Source organism: Besnoitia besnoiti, chromosome I, assembly GCF_002563875.1.
Source record: "Besnoitia besnoiti strain Bb-Ger1 chromosome I, whole genome shotgun sequence".
Lineage (NCBI taxonomy): Eukaryota > Apicomplexa > Conoidasida > Eucoccidiorida > Sarcocystidae > Besnoitia > Besnoitia besnoiti.
The window spans coordinates 6,078,936-6,103,334 of NC_042356.1; the positions used below are offsets into that span (position 1 = coordinate 6,078,936).

Genomic DNA, 24,399 nt, shown 5'->3' on the forward strand with positions numbered 1-24,399 from the left:
CGCCTCCCATGGTTAGCTATTGTATGGAGGCGTCGGCGGGAGTGAGCAACTGTGTCGAGTCGGCGTAGTATCGAGCCTGATGACGCGAGCACATGGAGCTACCAACTACTGCAATAGGGGCTACAAAAACCAGAAAGCAAGGTTCGATGCATAAGCTGACTTGGACGGTGGTGCTACCGCGGCCCGTAAGACACATTGCAGCGACACGCCATCCGTGCTGGTCTTGTGTGGGGTTCAGACCCAACAGACTCTGCATGCTTACCCCAGAGTCGTCTTCAGTATTCTAGGAACTGTAGTGTCTGTGTGGGCGTCGTCCGCCCACTGATATCCACTACCGGTTTGTCTGTGCTCCTGCAGTGCGCGGAAGTTGCCTAGGCGCAGCCGCTGCGTCGTACGCATGGGTCATTACCAAACGCAACGAGGCACCGACCGGCTGACAGACAAAGGCGCTTGTTGTTCAACGGGTTCAAGAGAATTTGTCTAAAGGTACGTCGCTCCGCGGCGAGCGAGGTGACCTTGACACACCCTGGTGAGGCCGCTTCGAAGGCACACGACTGCTCTGTTTGTTCGGATGATGGGTGGCCAGACACGATCTATGTGATACTAGCCTAGATTAATCAAACACGCTCTGTTTTGGCAGCCACAGAGCATTTGTGCGAAGCTGCGAGTCGGCTCTGCTCCCCCCGTTTATAATGTGGTGACGCCTGTTGAGCGAGTTATCCTTACGCAAGGTAAACAGATACCGCTCTCTTTTCAGCGCTCGCACCACGCGGGATTCGTAGAATAATCAGTGCCTGGATTTCCCTGCGATGCGTCTTCGATGGCTGTCAACTGGACAGTAGTGAGTCACGAAAGGAACTACGATAAAGTCCATTTCGATAACGTCCGTTTCAACCTAACGACTTCGAGGCCTTCCCGTTTGTGTTCGAAGAGGATGTATGTCCGCTCCGCCAAGAAAAGCCACCTCGTATATCGAGACGTACTCAACTGCTTACTGTGTCCTCGTAAGAAGCTGATGCGCTCAAGTGTAGATGATGCAAGAGCGTGCCGTCGTCGTACGCGCTTGCACATAGTAAGTTCTCCTGATCGAGATGTCCCATGGCACCGTTTCTGCCCCCTTTTCTGAAACACAGACTGCCCGAAGCTAAGAAATTAAAGCTTTTGATTCGAATACTACAGCACTACGCTAACAACATTACGTACCCCTTGTCCCGCTATGTATGGCGTATCTGGGGGAGCATTAGCAGTAGCGACCGCCGCAACGCCTATGATGGTTCCTTCGTCTGGACGCGCCATGTCCACACGGCCTGGATACACGGTAAGGAATTCCACACACCATTCAGAGCGTACGGGATATTGCGATACTCGCTCTTTTATCACTGCCCTCTGATTCCTCAACCTAGGTGGTGGCGTGTTCTCTCGCCAGACTCTGCCCCGGCATCGTCTGCGTTCGCCTGCCGCTCTGCAGCGGGGAGGCTAGGAGGCGTGCAGCACTATGAGAAGAACGTAACCTTCCCATCATGGGTGCTTCTCGTCCGATGAAGCGACCCGCGGGAAGGCATCTGCGACCTCGACGCCCGAACACATTGAGTCATGCTCACTGCGCGGCGGTGCTGGCAACGCACAGCCCTGCCTCATCGTGAGGCTGGCTAGCATCCCCTGGAACTCTCCTCCACGAAGATGGCCGGCCAGTCCTGCTTTTCTGTTTGATGTCTGATTCACTGCGACCCCATGGGCTCTTCTACACGTTGCCCCGGTCACGACGACACTCGACGCGGGTACAACTCCCTTTCCTGTGAGTGCGCGATGGAGCGCCGGAGGCCGTTCTCAACTGGAGCAAGACACCGCTCTCTCGCGGGATCGCGATCCGCTACATTCCTGCTGCACCCTCCGCCACGCCCCGGAAAGGCGTCGAAGGCATCCGCGCGCCTTTCCGCCGCCGTGGAGAGTTTTTCAGGGCGGAAAAAGACTGCGCCTCCAGCGCCTGCCGGCGGCGCAGCACGAAACAGGGTTGTGGCAGGGACGCGGGGCGCGTGCGTTTAGGGGAGAGGAGCGGAGCGACAGACAGGCTCTTTGGGTAGGAAAGCAGGCGTACACTAGCTCCTACCTGCGGGATAAGATTACACAGAAGGATGAAATACAGGATCCGCGAGTGGAGAGGAGTTTCCTGCTCGCGCGGCGGCAGATAAATGGTCGCGTCAACTCCGTCAACTCGCTCCGCCGCGCACACGCTGCGGCGGCGGCGGCATTGGAGGGGGATCTTTAGAGAGGGTAATCTGTGAAGAGACGGCAGTGTGGTTGTCCGCGCGTTCGCGCGCGCGGCGTGTTTCTTTTGGGCGGGCTGTGCGCCACGACTGTCTTCTTCGCGCAGCGCAAGATCCGTGTAGCAGGGGGTGGCGAAACGGAATCCTGCGGCTCTTCTTTCGTGCGAGTTCTCTTCACTGGGGGGGTACACTTTGACGTTGTGTATTGTGTGATGGACTGTTGAGAGAGAGAACAAAATTGACAAGAGGGCGACGCCGCTACTGTGTCGGGCGGCGCGCCTGCGCTCTCTACTATTGGGGCGGCCGATGACGACGCGTTCTCTCTCTCAGGGTTCCAGGTGCAATTTTTTCTTTTTCATTCTTCTCTTGCCTCTCGAGCGGAAAATGTTTTTTGTGCGCCGGACGTTTTTTCTCCCCCAAACGCAGAAAAAGAGGCGAAAAAGTGTCTTTCGGTGTCTTTCAATTTCTCTTGCGAGCAGAGACCGGTCAAAAATAAACGATTCGGAAATGCTTCAACGAATCTTACCCGCCCCCTATTTTTTCTCTCCTCACACTCGCCTTCGACGGATTAACCCTCCGTCTCTTACCAAATGAGGCGGCGTCCTCCCTTTTGTGTTCTACACTTTTTCTGGTCAAAAATGTATAGGCACAATAACGTATGCGTCTTTCTTCCCTCTCACACTTCATCTTGCTCCGTCGGTCTTCTTTTCTCCAGATAAACCCGCGTCGGTTCCATCCCTCTCCGTACCCATTTTTGTCTCTTCTCTCGCTCTCTCGAGCACGTCCTTTCTCTCTTCGGCTCTCCTTCGGGCCGTCTTGTTGCTCATGCGGGGTTAGTTTGAAGTTTTTGAGTCCGTTTTCTTTTCTCTTTCCATCGGGTTCTTCGACTCGAAGAATTGATTTTCCTCAGTTTGCATGTGCAGAGTATTCTTTTTCATTTGTATTGACACCTTGTTTGTAGAGCGCTTCCGGAGTCCAAGACTCCATCGGCACCTGCCGCAAACACATATGGACTACCACCTCGCCTTGTTAACAATTTTTCTGGCCTTTCTCAGGAGGCATCTCAGAAATGGCGAAGGACGCGCTGCGGCCGCCGGTGTAAACTTCTTTCTAGGTGTACGGGCAGGTCGTTTTTTGTACTGCGTGACGAGCGGCCTTTCCATAGCCGTGCCACGCGGCCCTTGACTCCCTTCCCTGGTGTCTCTGCTGTTTTAGAGAGCTCGTTTTCCGGTTTGACGCTCTCTCCATGGTACAGAGAGCGCCCGGGTCAGGCCGCCCTCTGAAGTGTGACCTTTTTTCCATTGCCGCTCCCCCTTCAGCCGACGGTATCCGTTCACGTAGGATGTTCGGTAGATGATCGCTGACGTTGTTTGCTGTGAGAGCGTGTATCTTGTCTCCTTCGAGTAGCTGCGTGCTTGTATCACTTGTCTTTTTTCCTTGCGTCTTCTCGCCTTTTCAGTTTTCTTTGCGTTTTGTCGTGGGCTGTGTCTTCGTTACGCCTTCCCTGGATTCGCGTGCGTCTGTGGCGCGTCATTCTCCGTTCTTCTGAACGCCCAGAGTCGCCTCCGCGACTTTCTCTCTATCTCCTTTCTCTTTGGCTCTGCTTCTCACGAGGCAGTGCCCCGCGGAGGTACTTTTTCGACAGATATCGTGCCTTTCTGCGAGAGACTGGCGCCTGCGGACTCTCTTCGGTGCCGCCCGGCTCCGCGCCTGGTTAATCCTCGCGACGGCCGAGTCGCGGCTCCACCGAGCCGGTAAATCCGAGACACACAGGCTGAAGACAGACATGCGTTCCGCATCGTCCATGCCTGCCTACACGGTTCGTTGATCTCCGCCGTCTGCATCGAGTCCCTCTCAGGCAAAGTGCGCATCGAGAAGCGCGCGCGCTGCTGGGCCCCCGTGGAATCCCTGACGCTGCGTGCACTCTCCTCCTCTGCGGAGGTGACTGGCGAGCAGGCGTCGCCCCCGCAGCGCTGTGTGTTCCTTCGCTGCGCTTCCTCGGTGCGCTTTCTCGCTGCGGCTGGTCGTCGGCCTTGGTTCCCGCCCACCCGTGACTCAAGGCGATGGACGCACCCTCTTCTGCGCCTGCCGACTCCGCAGGGGATGCCTCCTCGATGAACCCCGAGTGTGAACAGGCGTCTCCCCTGCAGTCCGTGAAGGCCGGCAGCGCCTGCGACCGCTCGTCCGCGGCCTGCACTTTTTCTTTTGCGTCGCCGGAAGATGTAGCCTCTGCCGGCGCGCCCGCCCCGGCGTTGCTCTCTCAAGACGCGTCCTCCGCGCCTCTCTTTTCTTCCGCGTCTCCCTTGTCTGCACCGCTCGCAGGGCGGCGCGACAGCCTGAAACGCGCCGCGTGCGACGCTCCGGCGGCGCCTTGTGCCGCGGCTCCCGCGGCGGGGCGGGCTCCCGAGCCGCTGGCGGCAGACGCAGCTCCCCAGGGCAGCCAGGAGAGCGCCTCGACGTCGCCTCACGGCCGTTCGCCTGCGAGCCCGAGCACGCTGAACGTGGCGCGGTCGACGTGTCTGTCGGTGTTGAATGCGCTGTCGCTTTGTTGCCCCGAGTGGAAGAAGAAGGACAACTTCCGCTCCTTTTATTTCCACTTTGCGCAGATCTCGCAGGCCGCGGACCGCTCGTTCCTCGACGTATACCTGACGATTGTTTTCGACAAAATCATCAGGAACCTTCCGCCGCAGCCGTGCCCGCCGCCGATCCCTCTCGTCGTCCGCGCGATCCAGCAGCTGCCTGCGGCCGACGTGAAGGACATCACCGAGGAGCTCGATGCCCTGCGCTTCTCTTCCGCGGCCGCCGCCGCGCAGGTCGCGGCGACTTCGGGCCCCGCGGCGGGGGGCGCCGGCTTTGACGACCAGGGCTCCGCCGCGGCGCCCGCGCCAGCGGGGGAGGACTCGAGGGGCTTTGCGGAGAGCGGTTCGGGGACGTCCCTGGGGAAGGGCGCGCGAGGCAGCGCCCTGCGTGGCGGCGAAGGCGCCCCGAGCAGCGCTGCGGCGGGAGGCACCGCAGGTGGCGGCGCTCGGGGCCGCGGGGGCCACAGGGGGGCGGCAGGGAGCCTGCAAAGAAGCATGAGTGGCTCGGCGGGGTCTGACCCCGAGCGGCAGGACGACTTCGGGGACGAGGCCCTGGCGCCCGCGGGTGCGTCGCCCGCTAACGGCGGCCCCGCGGGCGCCTCGACGCCGCAGGCGCTGCGCCGGCTCGTGGGTGGCATTTCCTTCAACCGGAGTGGGAACGCCTGGGTTGCGAGCTGGGTGACGCGATCGGACTTCAAGCACCGCTACAAGTACTTCAAAACTGCAGACTTTGGCTACGAGCAGGCGCGCCTCTTGGCGATCCGCTTTCGCCAGCACAAGCTGCTCTCCGGAGACGCGGTCGTGGAGGCCTCGGAGCTCCAGCAGCGGCACGGGGGCGGGTCCGCGGCGCAGGCGGCTGCGGCGCACGGGGGGGCAGGGGGCGGCGACGGAGAGTCGCCGCTGGACTCCTGGGCGTCCTCGGACGCGACCTTCGTGGCGAACGAAGACAGTGAGAGAGGCGAAGAGGGCGGCGGACGGCGAGGCAGCGACACGCCGTCTTCGTGGTCACCTGCTCGCCAGCCGGTGCGCGCCGGTTCGCTTCTGTATTCCAAGGGGGCGGCAGGAGCCGCGGCCGCGCAGAAAGACGGCCTCTCGGCCGGCGCCGGCGTCGGCGCGCCGGATGGAGGCAGAAGTTTTTCTTTGCCGGAGTCGACGAGGAGCCGCGGAGGCGCTAACTTTCGTGCGACGGAGCCTTCCCCGATGGAGGGCGTTTACTACCGCGAGGCGGGAAGCGGCGGCTCGGGCTCGGCCTCGTGGCAGTGCCGCTGGTCAGTGGGCGGCAAGAAGTATAGCAAGACGTTCGCCGTGAGCAAATACGGAACAGACAAGGCGCGCGAGCTCGCGATTCGCTTCAGGCTCCAGCAGCAGGCCGAGGCGACGCTCGGCGCCCAGCAGGGCATCGACTACAACAGTCGAAGCGTGGAGATGGTGATCTCCGAGGGCGACCAAAACCCGGTCTTCGTCGAGAGGGACTCCACGCATCAGCAGGACGCCGCCGCGGCCTGCGACGAGTCATACCGCGCCACAGCCGGCGCGGCGGACGGCCGTCGAGGCCTCCTCGGCGCCATTCAGTCCCCGGCGTCGCCGCAAGTCGCTCTGTCATGGTCCGATGGAGGCGGACCCGACGAGGGCGAGGGAGCCTTTTCTGCCGCAGGCGGGAGAGGCTTCGGGACGCCGCACGCCGACGCTGCGCTCGCCGGGGGCCCTGGAGGAGGGGCGCGGCGCTCGGGCGGCGCTGGGCCTGCGGTTAGCGGCTTCCCGGGCTCGCCTGGCGAAGAGACCCCGGCGGCCTCGCAGCCCGAGAAAGGTGAGCGCGGAGGCGGAGCCTGGCAGGCCGGCGTCAAGTTCGACGAGGCGACCAATTCTTGGAAGGCCTGGTGGCGACAGAGCGGAGGGCGCGCCGTGTTCAAAGCGTACCCTGTTGCCCGCTACGGAGAGGCTGTCGCGCGCGAGAAGGCTGAGACGGCGATGCGGGCGAAGGCCCTCGAGCTGCAGGTGATGGGGGGAACGGTGCCGAGGAGCTCGTCGTCCTCGCTGGCAGACGGGGGCCCCTTGGCGGCGCGGGGGTCGGCGCCCGGCTCGCGAGGGCGCGGAGGCCTGGCGGTCGGCGGCGGCACGTCGCCGTATGGACACTCGTTTTTCTCTGTCTCCGGCGCCGGCGGTCCAGGGCGGGGCCCGCTGCAGGCCGGCGGCGCCGCCGCCTCCTCGCCTTCAGGGCCTGCGACGCAAGACGGTCGAGGGGCGCCGATCTACTCGCGGAGACCGGTCGGGGGAGAGAGCTCGGCATCGCTGACGCCGGCGCCCCCGCGGGCCGCAGCGGGCCTTGCGCTGGGCGGGTCGTCGGCCGGCGCGTCGCTGCTGGCGCGGGGCGCGGGTGGCGCCTCGCTGCCCGGAGACGGCCAGCTGGAGGATCATGAAATCCGGGGGATTCTCGAGCTGGACAAGCGGATTCCAGGGAGTGTCTTTCTTCAGCAGTCGGCCTACTGCCTCTCCTTCGGCGGCGGGGGAAAGTGGGTCGCGTCATGGGGCGTGGGGGGCTCGGACCGTCTCTTCTCGCGCAGCTTCTCGGTGTCGCGCTTCGGCTTCGCCCAGGCCCGCGCGATGGCAGAGCACTGGCGACGAACCAAGCTGCTGAGACTCTGGCGAACTGAGCAAGAGCGCAAGGAGACAGCCAGTCGCGAGGCCCTCATGCTCGTTGCAGCAGGCGGAAAGTCGCGGGGCGGGCACTACCACGCCGGGAAGGAGCGCGGCGCAGGCGCCGCCACCGCCGCCGCGGCAGGCAAGAAGGCGGAGACGGTGCCTCTGGGAGCTCCGCCGTCTCACCGCCACTCGCCATACTCGCCTTCGCTGACGGGAAGACGCGCAGGCAGCGGGTCAGGATCTGCGGGGGCGAGCGGGCCCCTGGGAACGACCTCGTCGGCGCTGCAGCACTTTTTGAGGCTGTCGCAGAGTCGCTTGACGACTGAAGGCGCAGAGAGTGCCCTCGACGCGAAGTCTGCGGCGGCCAGGGACCCCGCCGCCGACCCGGCCGCCCGCTTTGCGTTCGCAGAGGGCGAGGGCGACGCGGCGGCCGACGACTCCGCGCCTGGCGAGGGGCTCGCGTCGCCGTATCCGCGCCGCCGTCTGCGAGAGGAGAGCGACGACGGAGCTGGCGACGTGTTGTCGCCAGGCTTCGAGGGCGGTGACGGAGCGCACTCGCGACTTGTGCTGCCGCCGTCGCGGACGCCCGGATGGCGAGACCGCGATGAGGAGGGAGGGCGGGGCCTGCATGCGACGCTGCCGGAGGACGACGAGGCGGCGTCGCCGTCAGCCGATGTCTCTTTCGACGCCGAGACTCGCGCGTGGAAAGCCGAAGTGACGAATCTTCGCGGCGAGCGAGTCGCGAAGACCTTCGCGGTGTCGGCGCTCGGCGGAGTCGACGCGGCGCGGCGCCAGGCAGTGGCAGCGCAGCGCGCGTTGGAGGCCGAGGTAGTCCGGGAGTACCTCGACATCAACCGGGGCGTGTACCCCGGAGTCTCCTTCGACCGGAGACAACTGTCGTGGCGGCTCCAACCCGCGGTCGTGCTTGAGGCTGTGCTCAAGAAGTTTAGGATGGAGAAGGAAGACGAGAAGGAGGGCGTCAAAGACGCTGGCGCAGAAGACGCGTCAGGTGTGGTCAGGGAGGAACGGGCGGAGGCCGAGGGCGGGTCGGCGGCGAGAGAAAAGAAGATTTCGGGGCAGCTAGTCCCCGCAGACCAGATCGCGGCGATCGTCTCGAGACCTGTTGAGATCTTCTCTGCTGGTTCCCTTGGCTGGGTGAAGGCACGCGCCTCAGCGCTCCAGGCCTCCCGCGATCTGCAGCTCCAGCTGGGTGTCTCCGCGGCGTCGCTGGGGCCGTCTGAGCAGCTAGTGGAACACGCGGAGCTCGCGCGGCTGCTCGCAGCACACCTGACCAAGACTACGCGCAATCGACAGTCCTCTTCGTCTCCTGGAAGGCCTATGGGCGACTGGGGCGGCGACTCTCAGCTGCGGACGCCGTCGCTCTCCTCGTCGCCGCACATGTCCCCCGCGGATGCGGCGTCGAACTCGCCGTCTCTCTCTCACCGCTTCCCCGCCCGGCGCGAGAGCGGCGCCGAGCTGGAGACTGGGGCGTGCGCTTCTGAGGAGCGGGAGCGGTCACGAGACGCAGAGTTCGCGGCGGCGGCGGCCGTGAAGGCCGCGGCGGTCGCGGGCGTCCGCTGTCTGCAGGTCTCTGACTTCTTGGCGGACATTGAGATCTCGCCCTTCGACCCCGTTGCCTCTGCGCAACGCCGAGCGACGCTTGCCGCGAACGCTGCGGCCTCGGCAGAGTCGCTAGCCGCCGACCTAGCATCCGGGGCGGCGGCGGGCGCCGACGGCGACGATCCAGAGAAGAAGGGCGAGGAGGAAGCCGACGGCGGCAGCCTGCGGCGGGGGAGCCCGAAGAAGGGCGAGGACCTCGCGGGCTCGCTCGCGACCTTCAAAGGGATTCACTATAGCAAGCGCGAGCGCGCCTGGGTTTGTCGGTGGACAGACGCGGTCACGGGGAAAGTGGCCGTGAAGGCCTTTCAGGAGAAGAAGTTCGGCTTCGAGGAGGCGAAGCGGCTGGCGGAGATCTACAGGCGAGCCGCAGAGGCCACCGGAAGAGTGAAAATCCGCGAGACGCCTGCGACGAGTACTGGCCTGCCGCTTGTCCGCTTTGTGCAGACGCGCGGCGCAGACAAAACGCGCGGTGGCGTCTGGCGCGTGGAGTGGCTGCTCAGCGAGCCTGAAGCGGAGAGACAGCGAAAGAGCGAAAACGGCGAGGGCGGCGGCGCTGGAGCTGACAGCGAGAGAAAGAAGTCGGGTGTCACTCTGCAGATCCTCAAACCCTTTCTCTGCTACCAATTCGGCATCGAGACGGGCCGTTTGCTCGCGCTGCATCTGAAGAAGAAGCTGGACGCGGTGTACGTGCCGCTAGCTGAGAATCTGAAGCGGAAGTGGAACGCGAGCCAAGGCGCAGGAACCAGCACGAAGCGGGAGAGTGCGCAAGACGGCGGAGCTCCCGCTGCTGACAAACCCGAGGACGACTCTGGAGCTGCGCACGCAGACGCGAATGAGGGCGGCGGCGAGCAACCCGCACAGGACTCCGCAGGCCCTCGCGCGTTTAAGGGGCCTGTGTCTTTATTCTTCTTTGATCCGTCCTACTTGGATATTGGCAGCATTCGCTCTCAGTTCGAGGCCGTGCAAAAGATCCTGCGGGAGACGGCCGAACTGGAGGCTCGCGTTCACCATGCGCTTCTCACCAACGCGCCCCTACCGTTCATCATGGAGCCTCCGCCGTCGCCGCCCTCGGTGTTTGCGTCTGGCGAGTGCGCTGGGCTCCTGGCGGGCCCGTTGGGCGGCAGAGACGGCGACGAGAATGCCCTTGTGCTGCCGGAGGTGCTGGCGCTCGCGGCGGCGTCCACGCGCGGCGGGCGAGGCTCCCGCGGCGGGCGGCTGTCCACGGGCAGCGGCGTGAGCTTGGGAAACGAAGAGGGCGGAAGGAGGAGGCGAAAACGCGATCCCAGCGCAGTTGTCGGGGAGCTGCCTACGGGCTCAGGAGACGCCGCAGACGGGTTTGAGGCGCTGGGCACTAAACAGGAAGGCGAGGACGAGGCGGGAACGGGAGTCAAGAGACGGAGGCGGCGAGCCACGCCTGGAATGGGCAGCGGAAGAAGAGGCGGTCGCGAAAGCGCTGCGGCGCGGCTTGCCGCGGTTGCCGCAGACCTCATTTCTACAACGGCCGCCGCCCAAGCGTCTCTTGTCGCGGACAAACTCCAGTCGTCGCAGACCGGCGGCGCCGGCGGGCACGGCGGCAGCGGGGCGCTCAGGCGAGACGGCGACCGCTACCCTCTCCCTGCCTCCGCCTCCGCTGCGGCGGGAGGCCGAGGAGGGCGTGAGGACGAGGCGCGGCGCGAGGGAAGGTCTGACGAAAACAGCAGCTCAGACAGCAGCAGCGACGACAGCAGCGACTCGGATTCCAGCGACAGCTCGGGCTCATCGAGCAGTTCGAGCGACTCCCTCAGCAGCGGAGAAGACATGCCCAGCAGCGTGCCCGAGGGGCCGGTGGGCCTTCTCGCCGGCCTCCCGGCGGCGAAGAAGAAACGTCAGCAGCAGCTGCTGCTGCTCTCGGCGTCGCACTCCCCTTCGCCGACGCCGGCGCCCGCGTCTCAGGAAGGGCCCGGGGCGAAGTCCGCAGGAGCCGGCGCTCGAGGCGAGCCGATACGTGCGATGCCGCAGCGGCGTCAGCGGCAGACACAGCAGGGTGGCGAGGAGAGAGCGGGACCGCGTTGCCCACGAGGCGTAGGAGGGGCGGCGCGGGCGGGCACCGAGGCGAAGGCGGCAGCGGCGGACGTGGCGCCGGAGAGAGCGACTGCAGTTGGCGCCTCCGGGCTCCCGGGGGCTGCAGGCCCCGGCATCCGGACAGGGGTACCGTTTGTCCCTTCGGGTCGCGGCCCCACCCAGCCGCCCGCTGCGTCGTCGGCGCGAGCGTCCTTCTTGGCGGCTGCCGGAAGGAAAGAGGAAGGCCTGGGCCCCTCTGGCGGGGCGTCGGGCCCCTCCTCCGTCGTTCATTCCGCCTCCACCTGGTCTTCGGCGGCGGGCTCTGGAGGCGGCGCCCAGACATCCGACGGTCCCCCGATCTCTGCCGGGCTGCTGCCCGCCGGCAAGGCAGCTGGGATGCCCGGGGCGCCGCCGTCGCATGCGCCGCCGCTGTTGAACCCTGCTGCCACGTCTGCGCTGAATCTTGTTCTGCAGCAACGCAGAGCCCACGGCGCCTCGGGCTCGTTGCCCCCCGCGTCTCACCAGGCAATGACCGCCTTGGTCGCCAGCGCGTTGGCTGCTGCGGCGAGTCGGGGAGCTGCGGCCGCGGGAGTGGGCCCGCCGGGCGCTGCCTCGTCGTCAGGCCCCTCGGGCTTGGGACCCGTCGGACTGCCAGCCAACGCGAACCCTCTGCTCGCGCGCCTCGCCCAAAATCCGCAGCAGCAGGCTTGTCTTGCCGCGGCCGCTGCGGCGCTACAGAGGCAGCAAGAGCTGCAGAGACAGATTCACCAGCGAGCCTTGTTTTCTTCGCGACTCCAGCAACAGGGGGGAGCGGCACGCGGCGGTGGTGGGGGGGCGCCGGGTCGGGAAGCCGACGGCGATCGCCCGAGTGTCGGAGGCGAGGGGTCGGGCGGCGGCAGCGGCGTGCCGCCGTCTGCAGGCGGGCCTCCATTGCCGTCGTCTCCTCTGTCTGCCTCGCTGCCGTCTTCTGTCTCGTCGTCGGACGCTCTCACGGCTCTCCGTGCCAAGCAGGCGCTTGCGCACTTTCAGCAGCAGCTCCGCCAGGGCTTGCAGCTGCAGCAGCAGCATCAGCAGAGCCTCGAGCGTCAGCGCCTCGCGCAGCAGGGGTCGGGGGCTCTGCCTCCTGGGGGAGCCGCTCCATCCATACGAGGCCCGCCCGGGGCCCAGGGGCCTGGTGGAGCTCTGGTGGGCACAGCCGCGGACCTCTCCGCAGCTGACGGGGGAGACGCAGAAAAAAGCGCCTTCGTCTCCGCAATGGCAGGTCGCGGACGCGTGGCGCCGCCTGCGGGCTCCGCGGTCGCGCCTGTCGGGGGTCCTGCGGGGCCCGGCGGCCCCTCCGGTGTCGTGGGGCCTGCGGGCTTAGCTGGGGAGCGTGGAGGTCAGTTTCTGCTCGCGCAGTCCACTCTTGAGAGGCAACGGCAGCAGCAGCAGCTCCAGCAGAGACTGCGGCAGCAAGAGCAGCTTCTCGCGGCCGCTGCAGTTGCCTCAGTTGCGCGGAACGCAGGGGCCTTAGCCGGAGCCGGTGGGGGGGGGGGGGGCGGATCTTCCGCAGGCCCCGCCGCCCTGAGAAGCGGCTCTGCGGCAGACGCTCGCTTTGGCGGGTCGGGGCCGCTGCCTGCCGCAGCGGGCGTCGCGGGACACGGGCCTCCCGGCCCTGGAGGGCCTTCGGCGCACTTGGGCGCCGGCGGGGGAACTACGATGCAGGCAGCCTCCTCCGCCCAATTGCAACAGAGCCTGAGGCTCCAGCAGCACGTCGCCGCGGCGGCCGCCAGTCACCAGCAGCAACAGAGACTGCAGCATCCTCAGCAGAGACAGTAGGGCGCGGGGCGCATGATTAGGCGGAGTAGGTCAGGACGTAGGGGTGTAGGGGGACGGAAACTCCAGACGCGAGGAAAGCGAGGAAGCAGGGCATCGTCATACACGCCGGAGACTGCCACGCATTGCACGCCGTGGCGCCACAGCGTGGCCTCGACTTCAGCGAGCGTATGATGAGCGGAGGGGATCGGCAAAAGGGAAGAAGACTGCCAGAGGGACGACGCCCAGCTCGGAAGAAGGAGGACTGCGAAGGAGACGCGAGAAGAGAGCAAGGCGGGAGTGCGAGTTGTCTGTGATGTGTCCAGTCATCCATTACTTGTTAATTGCATGTTTTTCGTCTCCAGTGTAAGCACGGTCTCGACGCTTTCCCGTACTGTTTGCCTCACAATGACGAGACGACCGAGGTGCCGTAGTCTTTTGTGCGCGTGCGCGGATTCAGGGATGCGCATGCCGCGCCTCGTGGTGCGGTCGGTGCCTGCGTCGGCGAACAGAGTGTATACTCTCCTTCGTGCCCCCCTCAGTGCCGAGTTGGGCTTGGCGGCGCTCCAGCTCCTGGGTGCTGCGGCGTGCGCAGGCACATGCCGCGGATCACTTGAATGTGTTCAAACAGCAATGGAAACATGTGTATGCATTCCTGTGAATGTGTCTGCATGTCTACACTTTGTCTTGGGCGCGGTGTTGGTACAAACGAGGTTCCAGTTCGCATGCACACGCAGACAACTCGTGTGCCGTCCCTCAGGCGTGGAAACATTTCTGCATGGGGGACGCGGCGTCTCTCGAAACGACTCAATCTCTTTTCTTTGCGCTTTCTGTCACGTGGATCGCGGATGCTGCCTAGACGTTGACGGCTCTCTCGTCCCACACTGTAGAACTTTGGAAACCAGCTGCGGCCGCCCTAGCTGTGTCCGACTCGAGGATGCCTTTAACGGGCTAGAAAGAGCCACGTGACGTAGAAAAGGTTCCACGGAACCCGCAACGCCGCAGACTGGCATGCCATGCGCGGGTCGTTATCTTCAGCGATGCTTGCGTACTTCCGGTGGCCGCCGCACGCGCCGCGCGTCAAACTACAATTCCTTTTCTCACCGACTCACAGCCCAGTAAGCAGGCTTCTCGCCTGTCTATTTTACTCAGCTGTAATTGCCCGTGCGACATTGTCTGAATATAAATTCGTACAGGCTCTGCTGCATGTGGAAGCTACGGCTGCGACACCTGAGCGCAGACGGTATGGCACGCACCGGTCCTAAATACACATCTATGTATTTGTGGAGTATGCTGCTTGAGGAGTTATCTGCAGAAGCAACTTCACGGGCGAAGAACGGGAGCGTGTGTATGCTTAATGAAAGTGTTTTTCAACAACAAAGCGAAACGATGATTCCGGAGCTTTCTCTCACAGAACGCACGACACACGCGCCTCTTCCACGCGTTCCGGCTCGCCGTCGCCGTCACGATAGAGCAGCCACGCGAACGCGAGGCGTGGAAAAAAAGTGTCGGCAGGTAGATGTGCGTCTCAAGCGTTTGCACGCGGAACGGCATGGCTCCGTCGGGAGTGGGTCACGCCTCCCGAGTGGCGCGCGCCAGAGAGTCTATGAGACGAGAAAAAAACGGCATATACAGGGCACATGACAGCCACAAACGGAAGTTCAACAAACCCGCGACGCTCGCCCCTTCCTTCGCCGCACAGCATCTCCCTGCTCCTTCACGCGTGTCACGTCCGAGGCGCGGCGAAGACAGCAGGGCCCCTCTGCATCAAGTGCGAGAAGCCCTTCGTCGTCTGACGCCCCGTGGCCTCCTCCGCGCCCGTGTCTGACGCTGCGTCCGCGTCGAACCGCGTGCAATCCTATCCCTCCCACTCTGCCTTATTGGAAAACCTGAAGGCCTTGGCGTCCATGCCTGCGGCGCTCCCTGGTTCGTCTGAATTCGATTCGCTCTCGCCTCCTCTCGCCCTGCCGCAGCCGCTCGCGACTGTTCAGGGCCGAAGTCGTGCGGACAACACAATCTACGCGTAGAGTTTCCGTTCGAAACTGTGCAGATCGTGAACCTCTCCCTCGCGCTGCGCCGCGCCGGACCTGAGACAGGACAGAGTCGCAGCCTCGAGGGTGCCCATGGGAAATGCAACATGGCAACGAAAAACGTCCACAGACAACGACCGCGCCAGACACACCTGACGGACAAGCTGAGGACCTGTCAGAAACAGCGTCTGACCTCACATGAGGACGCGCGAGCTAAGACGCCGCATCAGGGCGACCGCCGGCGAAACGCAAACTCGCGGGGCTCTGAACACAATGGTCTTTACGCAATAGAACCCCCAGGCAGACGAGGGACAGCAGGTACACGCGAGCGTGCCCCGTAACTAGACTTGGCGACGAAACACGACGCTGTTTCTGGTCGCCGTCGCCGGGGGGATTCCCACCAGGACCCTCCAGTTGAGCAGCAGTTGACCACGCTTCACCACAGGTTTGCGCATCGCGCCTACCACCGAGAGCCCGCAACGCGCAATGTTAACGTCTAGGGTCGACATGCATGCGACTAACGCTGATTCACAGCTCCTACCCACAGTCTCCAGCCGCCGTTGCCTGGGCGTCCGATGCGTCTACAGGGGGTCGCGACCTCTGCAAGGGAGTCCGGCGCGTGCGGACATTTCGCGGCGCTTTCGCGTGGCCTCATTCGCCGCATGTGCGACAGTCCGGCGCTTACCTGACGTCGAATCGGAGGTTGCCAGAGGCAAGCTGCAGATGCATGTCTTTGAGGGTGCGGACGCCGGCGTCCTGCATGCCGTGCTTGACGCCCTGGATGACGTAGGGAATGAGCTGCATGACGCTACCTTTGTCAACGACGCATCCGCTGACCCCCTGGGCTACCTTGATCGTCTGGTTTTCAGCGAAGTACCGCGAAGCGGAGCCCTGGCTCTGCCGCGGGCGGTCGCCGCCGCACGCACTCCCGTTGTCGCTCGCCTTCGTCGAAGCGGCGGAGGGCGAGGCGTCGTCTGCGTTCAGCACCGACTTGGGGGTCGAGGCGTCTGACGCAGCAGATTGCGCCGCGATCTTGGGCGAGATGAAGCCGCCCTTCACCGGCGCCGAAGGCGAGATCAACGTGCGCGCATGCATGGCATCCAAGCTGCCCATGCCGCGGTAGGTCTTCACGCGGACGCCCTTGTGGAAGTAGTACTCACCCGGTGCCTCCTCCGTGCCAGCAAGCATCGAACCCATCATCACTGTGTTCGCGCCGAGCGCCAGGGCCTGCAGGCGAAACCAGGAAAACTTGCGAGGCCGCCTGCAGCCATAGCTATGCTGCAATCGGCGCCGTGGATAAAAGTGTGTCTGTCGATGCGCGGGCTTGCGATAAAAGACTGCCTGCACTCCATTCCAAGACACGCGGGCACTCCCGCACGCACGCGTACACGGACGCGTATTCGACGGCTCACACCCGCGCCCGCTCAAGCGGGGCTTCTGCAGCAGCGGGCGGCGTCGGGCGCTGGAAAGAAGTTGTTGTGGCAATCGCGAGAGAGAGCGAGAGATACACGCTTGAGAGGAGAGCTGGCAGTTTGGCCTCACCTTCATGACGTGACCCGAGTTCTGAATGCCGCCGTCCGCAATGCACGGGACGTCGGCGACTTCGCGCGCGTACTTGCAGACGTGGTAAACGGCAGTCGCCTGCGCCCGCCCCACGGCGCACACAACCTGCAGACCGGCGAACCGCCGCCACGCCACAGGAAGCCAGACTACATGCCGAACCCAAGCCCGCAGAGAGTCGCCAACAAAATAACGCATGTGGCAGCTGAACACGCAGCACGCGCGCGACACCGACAGGGAGGGGGGTGGGGAGGCCGAACCCAGCAGATACACCACGGCGCAGCGAGCTGAGGGAGCGGGCTCTGAGTACTGGTTTTCCCTCGCCGTTTTTCCCGAGATTGTGGCGGCTGTGAAGCGTGAGAAGGACGCACCTGAGTCGTGCAGATGGAGCCGCTTCCCATACCGATGCGGAGGCCGTCGACGCCAGCGTCAATCAGGCTCTTCGCCTGGCGCGCGGTGACCACGTTGCCGCCAATGATCTGAGGAGAAAATAAACAGAAACATGCAAATAATTAGACACACACGCGACGAACGCAGGACACTCTGAAACACCACCCCAAGCGCCTTCCCCCGACGGGCGCGAGGCTGCCGGAGGGCGGCGACCCGCATCCAGCCAGACTCGGCTCGAGTCCCGGTCTCTCTCGGCGGCGGGCGTCTCCGCCAAATCTGCTGCAGCCCGAGACAGACATAGCTGCGCGCGGCACGCCTGGTGCTTTTTTCGAGGCGCGGAACACACCTGCAGCTTCGGGTATGCGGCCTTCAGACGCTTGACGAAGTCGATTTGGTAGACAGAGTCGCCCTGGCTGCTGTCGATGACAAGCACGTCCGTTCCGGCTTCCTGCAGGGCACGCGCGCGCTCCAGGTCCTGCGGCCTGAAGCGAAAGTAATATTCATATAAAACTATCAAAATACATTGAAAATAATTTTAGGCTACAAATGTTGGATGAACAAGTCCCACGAGTCACGAGCAAGGAAGCAGGTCGGAGGGGACTCAGGAGACATCGAGACTCCATAATGATATTTCAGCTGTGGTGCTTATATATATACATATACACGTGCACTTTCACAGTTTTATATATAAAACTTAAAGCCGATATATATATATATATATATATATATATATATGCATACATATGGAAGTACACATATATGTACATATATGCACATGCACATCGGGTTTGAAGTTCATGGCGCAGAGATCTGCGCGTGCGTCTGCGGCGCTGCAGCACACGTGCACGCAAAGTCTACTTGGATCGCGCGGGGGGTTTCGCCAACTGTTGCCTCACTTGGTCGAGATGGCGGCACCGACAAGCAGCTGTTTGTTGGCGTCCTTGGAGGCGAGGGGGTACTCTCGGTTTTTCTTCAAGTCGTTTCTCGAGATAAGGGCGATGAGCTCGTTGCGGTCGTTCACTATGGGGAGTTTGCCCTTCTTGGACTCGCGCAGAATCTCGTTCGCATCCGACAGAGAGACGGGCTCGTAGCCAACTATCAGATCCGAGGTCATCACCTCAGAAAGCGGCGTGTTGCGATCTGTGATGAAGTCAATGTCGCGGCTCGTCACGATGCCCTGCAGCCGCCCGCCGAGCATGCCTGTGTCCGTAATCGGCACAGAGCTGTAGCCGTAGCGCTGCATGCACGAAGAGACGCACAAATCGAGAGAAGTTTGTATCCGCGAGACGGACGCAGAACGAGGCGGCAGCTTCCCTGCTGCACGCCCAGGTTTTCCGCCGCTGAAAAGCGCTCACTTTACATCTGCGTGGACAGATCCATTTATGTACTTATCAGAGTATATATATTTGTACAGCTGATCGATATACGTATACGTATCTGCAGACATATATATATATATATATATATATATATATATATATATATATATACGCCATAGTCGGCGGCTGCGGCGACCACTAAGTTGCTGCTAGGTTGCTCGTGCAGGCGGCCTGACGAAAACACACGGAAATACCCTCTGCGCCAGAAATGAAGACTTACAAAAGTATACATGTGTCTCCGTAGTGAGGGAAGGCGCCTCTGCGGTAATAAATATATATATATATATATACATATGAAATAAGCATCCTGGTTGCTGATGCGCGTGCTGTTTCTGTTTGACATGGAGTCTGGAGGTGAGAACTGCGGCATTACCTCCTTGATGCGGTCGACGTCCGCGACTGTGTCGGTTGCGCGCAGCACGAAGGGGTCGAGAATGAAGCCGTTTTCGTAGCGCTTCACTTTCTGCACCTCTTGCATCTGGCGCTGCACGTCCATGTTGTTGTGAATCACGCCAATGCCCCTGCCGCAGTGCCGCATAATCCTTCAACCAAGATAAAGCTGCAGTTCGCAGGTCTACACATGTGAATACATCTACACATCTATAACCATCTGTATATCTACATATATATATATATATATGGATACACATATAGATCGATAGCTATAGATGTATGTACCAGGCCCGCGCCCGCAAGCCAGTAGCTGCAGCAGGCGCCTCGCAGCCCGACGGAGGAAGCGCGACAACGAAATCCTGCCAAAGCGCTTCGGGATGACACCACGGTATGAACCCTTACGCTGCAAGTCGAACTCGAGCGCCTCTACGAAGCTGCGAAGAACGCGCATGCACATGCATCCACGCCCTTCCCCCCCCCCCCCCCCCCCCCCCCCCCCCCCCCCCCCGTCCCGTCCCGTCCCGTCCCCCCTTCAGGCAGCTGCCGGAGGCTGCGTGCGCAGCGGCATGCAGATGATGATCGGGAGACAGCGGAGAGAGATTCGCCCTCCGCAGCCGCGGCGCGTCGTCCCATCGAGGCTTCTTACCCCATAAGCGCGCAGCCGATAGCCATGCGGTGCTCCGTGACCGTGTCCATGGGCGAGGAGACGATCGGAGTGCGCAGCTGCAGATTCTTCGTAAGGCGCGCAGTCAGGTCGACGGCCTCAATGCCGAAGCTGATGTGCCCTGCAGAAACCAAGAGACGACGGCATGCACCGCTCCACGCGTATGCGAAGGCTGCCTCGACTGCGCGTTAGCTGTGCGGTCTGAACACCGCGCAGCCGCGTTCTACAACCAAGAGTAGCGCGGCGTCGCCGCTGCATCCTAACTCTAAACCCTGGCGAGCTGAGACCAGAGGCCTCTCTCCCTGCGTGGTCAGCGTGGGGAAGCATCCCCCCGGACGCCATCGAACGCGCGCGCTGGTGAAGCGCGTGAACCCGAGTTGAGGCATGTGCATACGCCTGGACTCCCCGGAAGGAGGCTTGCCGGCAGGGCTTTTGGCAGAGTGGAGGTCGGTTTTCAGCCTGGAAAGCAGTTACGCCTGTGTGTGAGTGTGTGCAACGAGAGGTGGTTTAGGCGCGTCGAAGCGTCGCTCACCAGGCATGAGAATCAGGTCATCGTAGGTGAACCCGAAGATAGTAGAGTTGAAGACTTTCTCGGCGTCCCAGCCGTCCGCCATGGTGCCGCGAGTGGAGACGAAGAAAAGCCAAGAATGAATGGGCGGAGGAAGCTCTGGCGCGCGGCGATCGGCGACCGGCGCTCGGCGCTCAGCGCTCCGCTCGCGGCTGATGGTGAGAAGGGAGTGGGAGCGAGCCGCGCAGGAGGAGACCGCGGGAGAGTCTGCCGGAAGCGGTTCCGAAAAAGGTCGCTCGGGCTGAGAGCGAAAATGCAGCAGAGGTGGAAACTGCCAAGTCACTCTTGAGAGTGGAGCAGCCCGCGTCTGAGGCGCAGCCGCGAAGCCTTTGTCGCGTCAAGCCAACGAGCACGGCTGCCGCCAACTGTTCAGGTGGGTCGGCTGCGCGCGGAGAATTCGGAAAGAAGCTGAAGGACTCGCCGAAACGCACTAACAACGCGAATGCGCGCCGCAGGGCTGCCCCTCAAGAGCGTGCAGAAAGCGACGGAGCTCCCTTTCTCGCCAGGATGGTCTCAACGCGCACCCGAGTGGGGGAACGGCGTCGCCTCGGGCTGTCGTGTCTGTCTCTGTGCTCTCTCCCACTCACTCGAGCCGTGCGCGGACTCTCCTCTGCGAAAGGCGCTGCATGCGCGAAGCCTCCGCCTGCGCAGCCGCGGCTTTTCGCAGACTTTTCTCACGGTGGACGGAGAAGAGCCTTCTCGCGCCGAGCAGCCGCCTGTGTGTGGGGCGCCTCCGTTTTTTGTGGCGGCTTTCTCGGAAGTTTCCTCGTTTTTCGCGAAACACGTCCAGGCCAGCGACGCGGCAGGCGCGCGCTGGGTGAGCCTTCCTTTCAGCTCGATGAGAGACGAACTGTTCGACTTCGCTTCCTCCTCGTGCGCCGCTTTTTCCCCGGGTTTGCACCCGCCGGCAATTGCAAGAGCGTCCGCGAGCTCGCTCTATCTCTCTTAAACAAGTTCCACGTCGTTCCTGACTTCCGTGAGTCTCGTAGATGCGTGCCAAACCCTCCCGCCGAGGAGAAAAACGGGTGAAAGTGCCGCTACGCGCTGATTTTGCCGTTTCTTCGTCGTGTCTCATTTCCTCTCTTCTGCGAGAGGCTCGTCGGGTTCGTTCCCTCCGCGGACATCGCGAACGCAGGCAAAGCCGTCGCGTTAGTGCCCTTTTCTCAACTGCCGAATTGCCGCCTCCTCTTTCCGCGCGAATAGCCTCCGCAGACTCAGGCGCATTCGTCGTACGCGACCCTCGCTGCACACGACTTCCGTGCTTCCCTCGCCGTTGTGACCGTCTCCTCGTCTTGCTTGCGAGTGTTCGCTCGTCTCGTCTTTATCTCCAGCTTTTTCTTTCTTGATTGACAACGCACCGCATCTGCGCGGATATCCCGTCTCTCTCTCCGTGTCCTTTCCGGGTTTCGCAGGCTTTTTGCTTCCTCGCGAATCGCCCTGTCTCAGCGAGAGTCCCCTTCACGGAAGGTATCCGATAGACAACTCTTTTGAAACGCCTGCGAACGCAGCCTCTTGCTTTTTTACAAAATGAACGTCGATCCCGGCGTGATCAGGCGCCTCGGCGGCTTGGGCGCTGCGGCCCTCGCTGCTGCCACCGGCGGCATCGGGCTCTTCAACTACTCCCTCTACAACGGTGGGTCCAGAACAAGCGAAATAACTTCACCTGTCGCTAGGCGGGCGCGGTCGCGCGTTAAAACCGAGGAGAGGCGTGCCAGCCTATCCATGTGTTTCTGTCGTATTACTCGGGATGGATTCAGCCACATAAGGGATGCTAGGTCCTTATGCTCGGCTTCCAGCGCACACGAGCGTGTGTGCTTCGTCGCTCGGGAGCTTTCGAAGCGAACGGCCTCTAGTATGACTCGAATTAGCGATTACGTCCCATTAATGCGGAGTGCTGAAGCCGTGCCTGCGCTCACCAGAGGCTCACCCAGTTTCGCACGCGAATCCACACCATGGGACGCTCTCGGGAGAAATGGAACCGCTTCCCAGTTCGGCGCGTTCTCACCAGTCTCGGGGCAGTCAGTGGCGTCGATTCTCGCGTTTTCATTCCAGTGACGTGCTGGGCGCGCAGCGCGCTGGCCTCTTTCCGAGCGAAAATGAATGCAGAGATGCTTTGTTGATCCACCCCGGCATCCGCGTCGTTTTTCTGCAAGCTGCGAGCGCGCGGCTGCACCGTCGCAGTGTGTTCTGTCTCTCTCTCTCTCCCTCTCACTCTCTCCTGTTGCACTGAGTTTTCTCTTTCTGCGTGTGTCTGCAGTCGAGCCGGGACACCGCGCCATCATCTACAACCGCTTCTATGGTGTTTTGGATCGCGTCTACTCTGAGGGGACCCACTTTTGCATTCCGTTCGTCGAGCGACCAGTCATCTACGACGTGCGCTCCAAGCCCCGCACACTCGTCTCGCTCTCTGGATCTCGCGGTAGGTACAAAATGACTCGGATTCGGTTCTGACTCCTCGCCCGGATGCGACACCTCGCGTCCTGTCTTCCTGCTTAACGTCTTAGCAATGCACGCAACTAAACACGCATGTATACGCCCGTGTGTGTCTCTACAATATAAATATATATATGTATTATAACATATGTTACATGATCATATGTATATGCATATGTATATGCGCATCTGAGCGAATGCGAGCGCGTGCACAGGCAGCCCGGGGGGCGCCGACGACCTGTAGGATGCGGATTGGAAGTCAGCCTGTAAAAATGTAAGAAAAGTCTTCACTTGGACAACCTCGAGCAATGTTTAAAATTTTATTCTCGTAAAAGATTCGGAGCAAAAGTTTGCTATTGCTTTTTCTCAAAATCTTCTAGTCATTGTTTTCTCGGTTTGTTGTTTTTCAGATCTTCAGATGGTGAACATCACCTGCCGTGTGCTGTCGCGACCGGACGTGCCCAAGCTGCCGACGGTGTACAGACTGCTCGGAAAGGAGTACGACGAAAAAGTGCTGCCTTCGATCATCAACGAAGTGCTCAAGAGCGTCGTCGCCCAGTTCAACGCCTCGCAGCTCATCACGCAGAGAGAAGTCGTCAGCCGCGCAGTCCGCGACCAGCTCGTTGACCGCGCGAAGGACTTCAACATCCTCCTCGACGACGTCTCGCTGGTGAGTGAATCCCGCCGCGCCCAAAGGCCCCCGGGGTCGCAGGGTTAGGGTAGCCGCCCGCAGAAGGCAGAGCGAGGAGGACGATGATTTATGGGATATTAAACGGGCGCGCTGCCGACGCCGGGGAGCTCTGACGCTAGGCGAAGTCTCTTCGAGTGGAGTCGAGTCGGGGAAAACAAAGGTACAAAGGGCAGTCGATTGACGGGGGCGCCAACCTCGAGGTCCTGAGGGTCTGGCAGTGCCCCTGACGCCCTAGCCTCCACGTCTCTTTTTGTTTTTTGTAGACACACTTGAGCTTCGGGCCTGAGTACGAGAAGGCAGTTGAGGCGAAGCAAGTCGCCCAGCAGCAGGCCGAGCGCGGCAAGTACATCGTGCTGCGTGCCCTCGAGGAGAAGAAAAGCACGATTATCAAGGCGCAGGGAGAAGCGGAAGCGGCTAAGCTGGTGAGGGCGCCACGCTCACATCGCCTGAGGAGGCGGAAAACCTCCGCCGCAGTCCATGCAGCGAGCCAGGCACATGCATGGCGCGAAACAGGGCACTTCGGAATCACCTTGCACGCGGAGTCGCGCGGATCGCTGAGCTGCCGTGATGCAGTCGCCAGCATAAGCGGTGTTTAGGGGTGCAAAGACGCGCGCTGCACAGCTCGCCTCTGTCCTGCCTTTCTCTTTTCAGATCGGTAACGCCATCAAGAACAACCCCGCCTTCCTGGAGCTGCGCCGCATCGACACTGCGAAGGAAGTCGCCAACACCATCAGCAAGTCGTCGAACCGCGTCATGCTCAACTCTGACAGTCTGCTGCTCAACCTCATGGGGTATGCGACAGCCCACAAACAGAGAAAAAGAGATTGCGGCGCTTGAGGGATCTGATGGCTTTCGCTGGTTCTCGCTCGACGCGCTGAGCGGCGGGCAAGATGTGTATTTGGGGAGCGTAGGCATCAATGTTTGAATGACTTTGGCGGGGGGGGACGGGGGGTGGAGGGGTTTAGACCTGATCCCGACGTGAAGGCTGGCATCCCCAAGCACGGCTGGTTGGTGGGGCGTGTTCAGAAGAATTGAAATCTAATCCTGTCGAAATCTAATCATGTCGTCAAGCAAGCTACTGGCGGCGGCTCTCACCCGTCGCCGCGCGCCGCTTGTTCTCTACGCTGTTGGATTTCTGCAGACATATTCCCTCTTTTTTCTTTTTTTGGGTGCTCTGTTTGCAGCAAGGACTTCAAGGCAGGCGTTGCGGACTTCACCGGCGGCAAGTGAAGCGGCGGGCTTTCGAAAGCTCAACCACGAAGCTGCCTTGCCGCGGAAAAAGCGGGTGGTCGCATCCCGCAGCGCATCCTTTTCTTCGCTTGCGCGTCGTCACCTGCTCATGTAGCTGGGGGTG

General features: G+C 62.1%; 3 protein-coding genes across 3 annotated transcripts; 2 read left to right on the top strand and 1 right to left on the bottom strand.

The window, feature by feature from the left end:
- Window positions 1-4,327: 4,327 nt before the first annotated feature.
- BESB_008600 (AP2 domain transcription factor AP2VIII-2) lies at window positions 4,328-12,961 on the top strand (the record flags this gene model as incomplete). Its single annotated transcript, XM_029359614.1, has 1 exon — window positions 4,328-12,961. The coding sequence occupies one exon, from the start codon at window positions 4,328-4,330 to the stop codon at window positions 12,959-12,961; it is 8,634 nt and encodes a 2,877-aa protein (XP_029222527.1).
- A 1,993-nt stretch (window positions 12,962-14,954) lies between these two features.
- Window positions 14,955-19,967, bottom strand: BESB_008610 (IMP dehydrogenase; the record flags this gene model as incomplete). The annotated part of the gene is made up of 10 exons (XM_029359615.1): window positions 14,955-15,024; window positions 15,653-15,864; window positions 15,994-16,194; window positions 16,510-16,635; window positions 16,899-17,006; window positions 17,264-17,399; window positions 17,814-18,154; window positions 18,670-18,817; window positions 19,336-19,474; window positions 19,886-19,967. 10 exons carry the CDS (start codon window positions 19,965-19,967, stop codon window positions 14,955-14,957), a joined length of 1,563 nt encoding a protein of 520 aa, XP_029222528.1.
- A 1,481-nt stretch (window positions 19,968-21,448) lies between these two features.
- Window positions 21,449-24,275, top strand: BESB_008620 (SPFH domain / Band 7 family protein; the record flags this gene model as incomplete). Its single annotated transcript, XM_029359616.1, has 6 exons — window positions 21,449-21,554; window positions 22,179-22,340; window positions 22,765-23,024; window positions 23,309-23,467; window positions 23,697-23,836; window positions 24,230-24,275. The coding sequence occupies 6 exons, from the start codon at window positions 21,449-21,451 to the stop codon at window positions 24,273-24,275; spliced, it is 873 nt and encodes a 290-aa protein (XP_029222529.1).
- Between the last annotated feature and the right edge of the window lie 124 nt (window positions 24,276-24,399).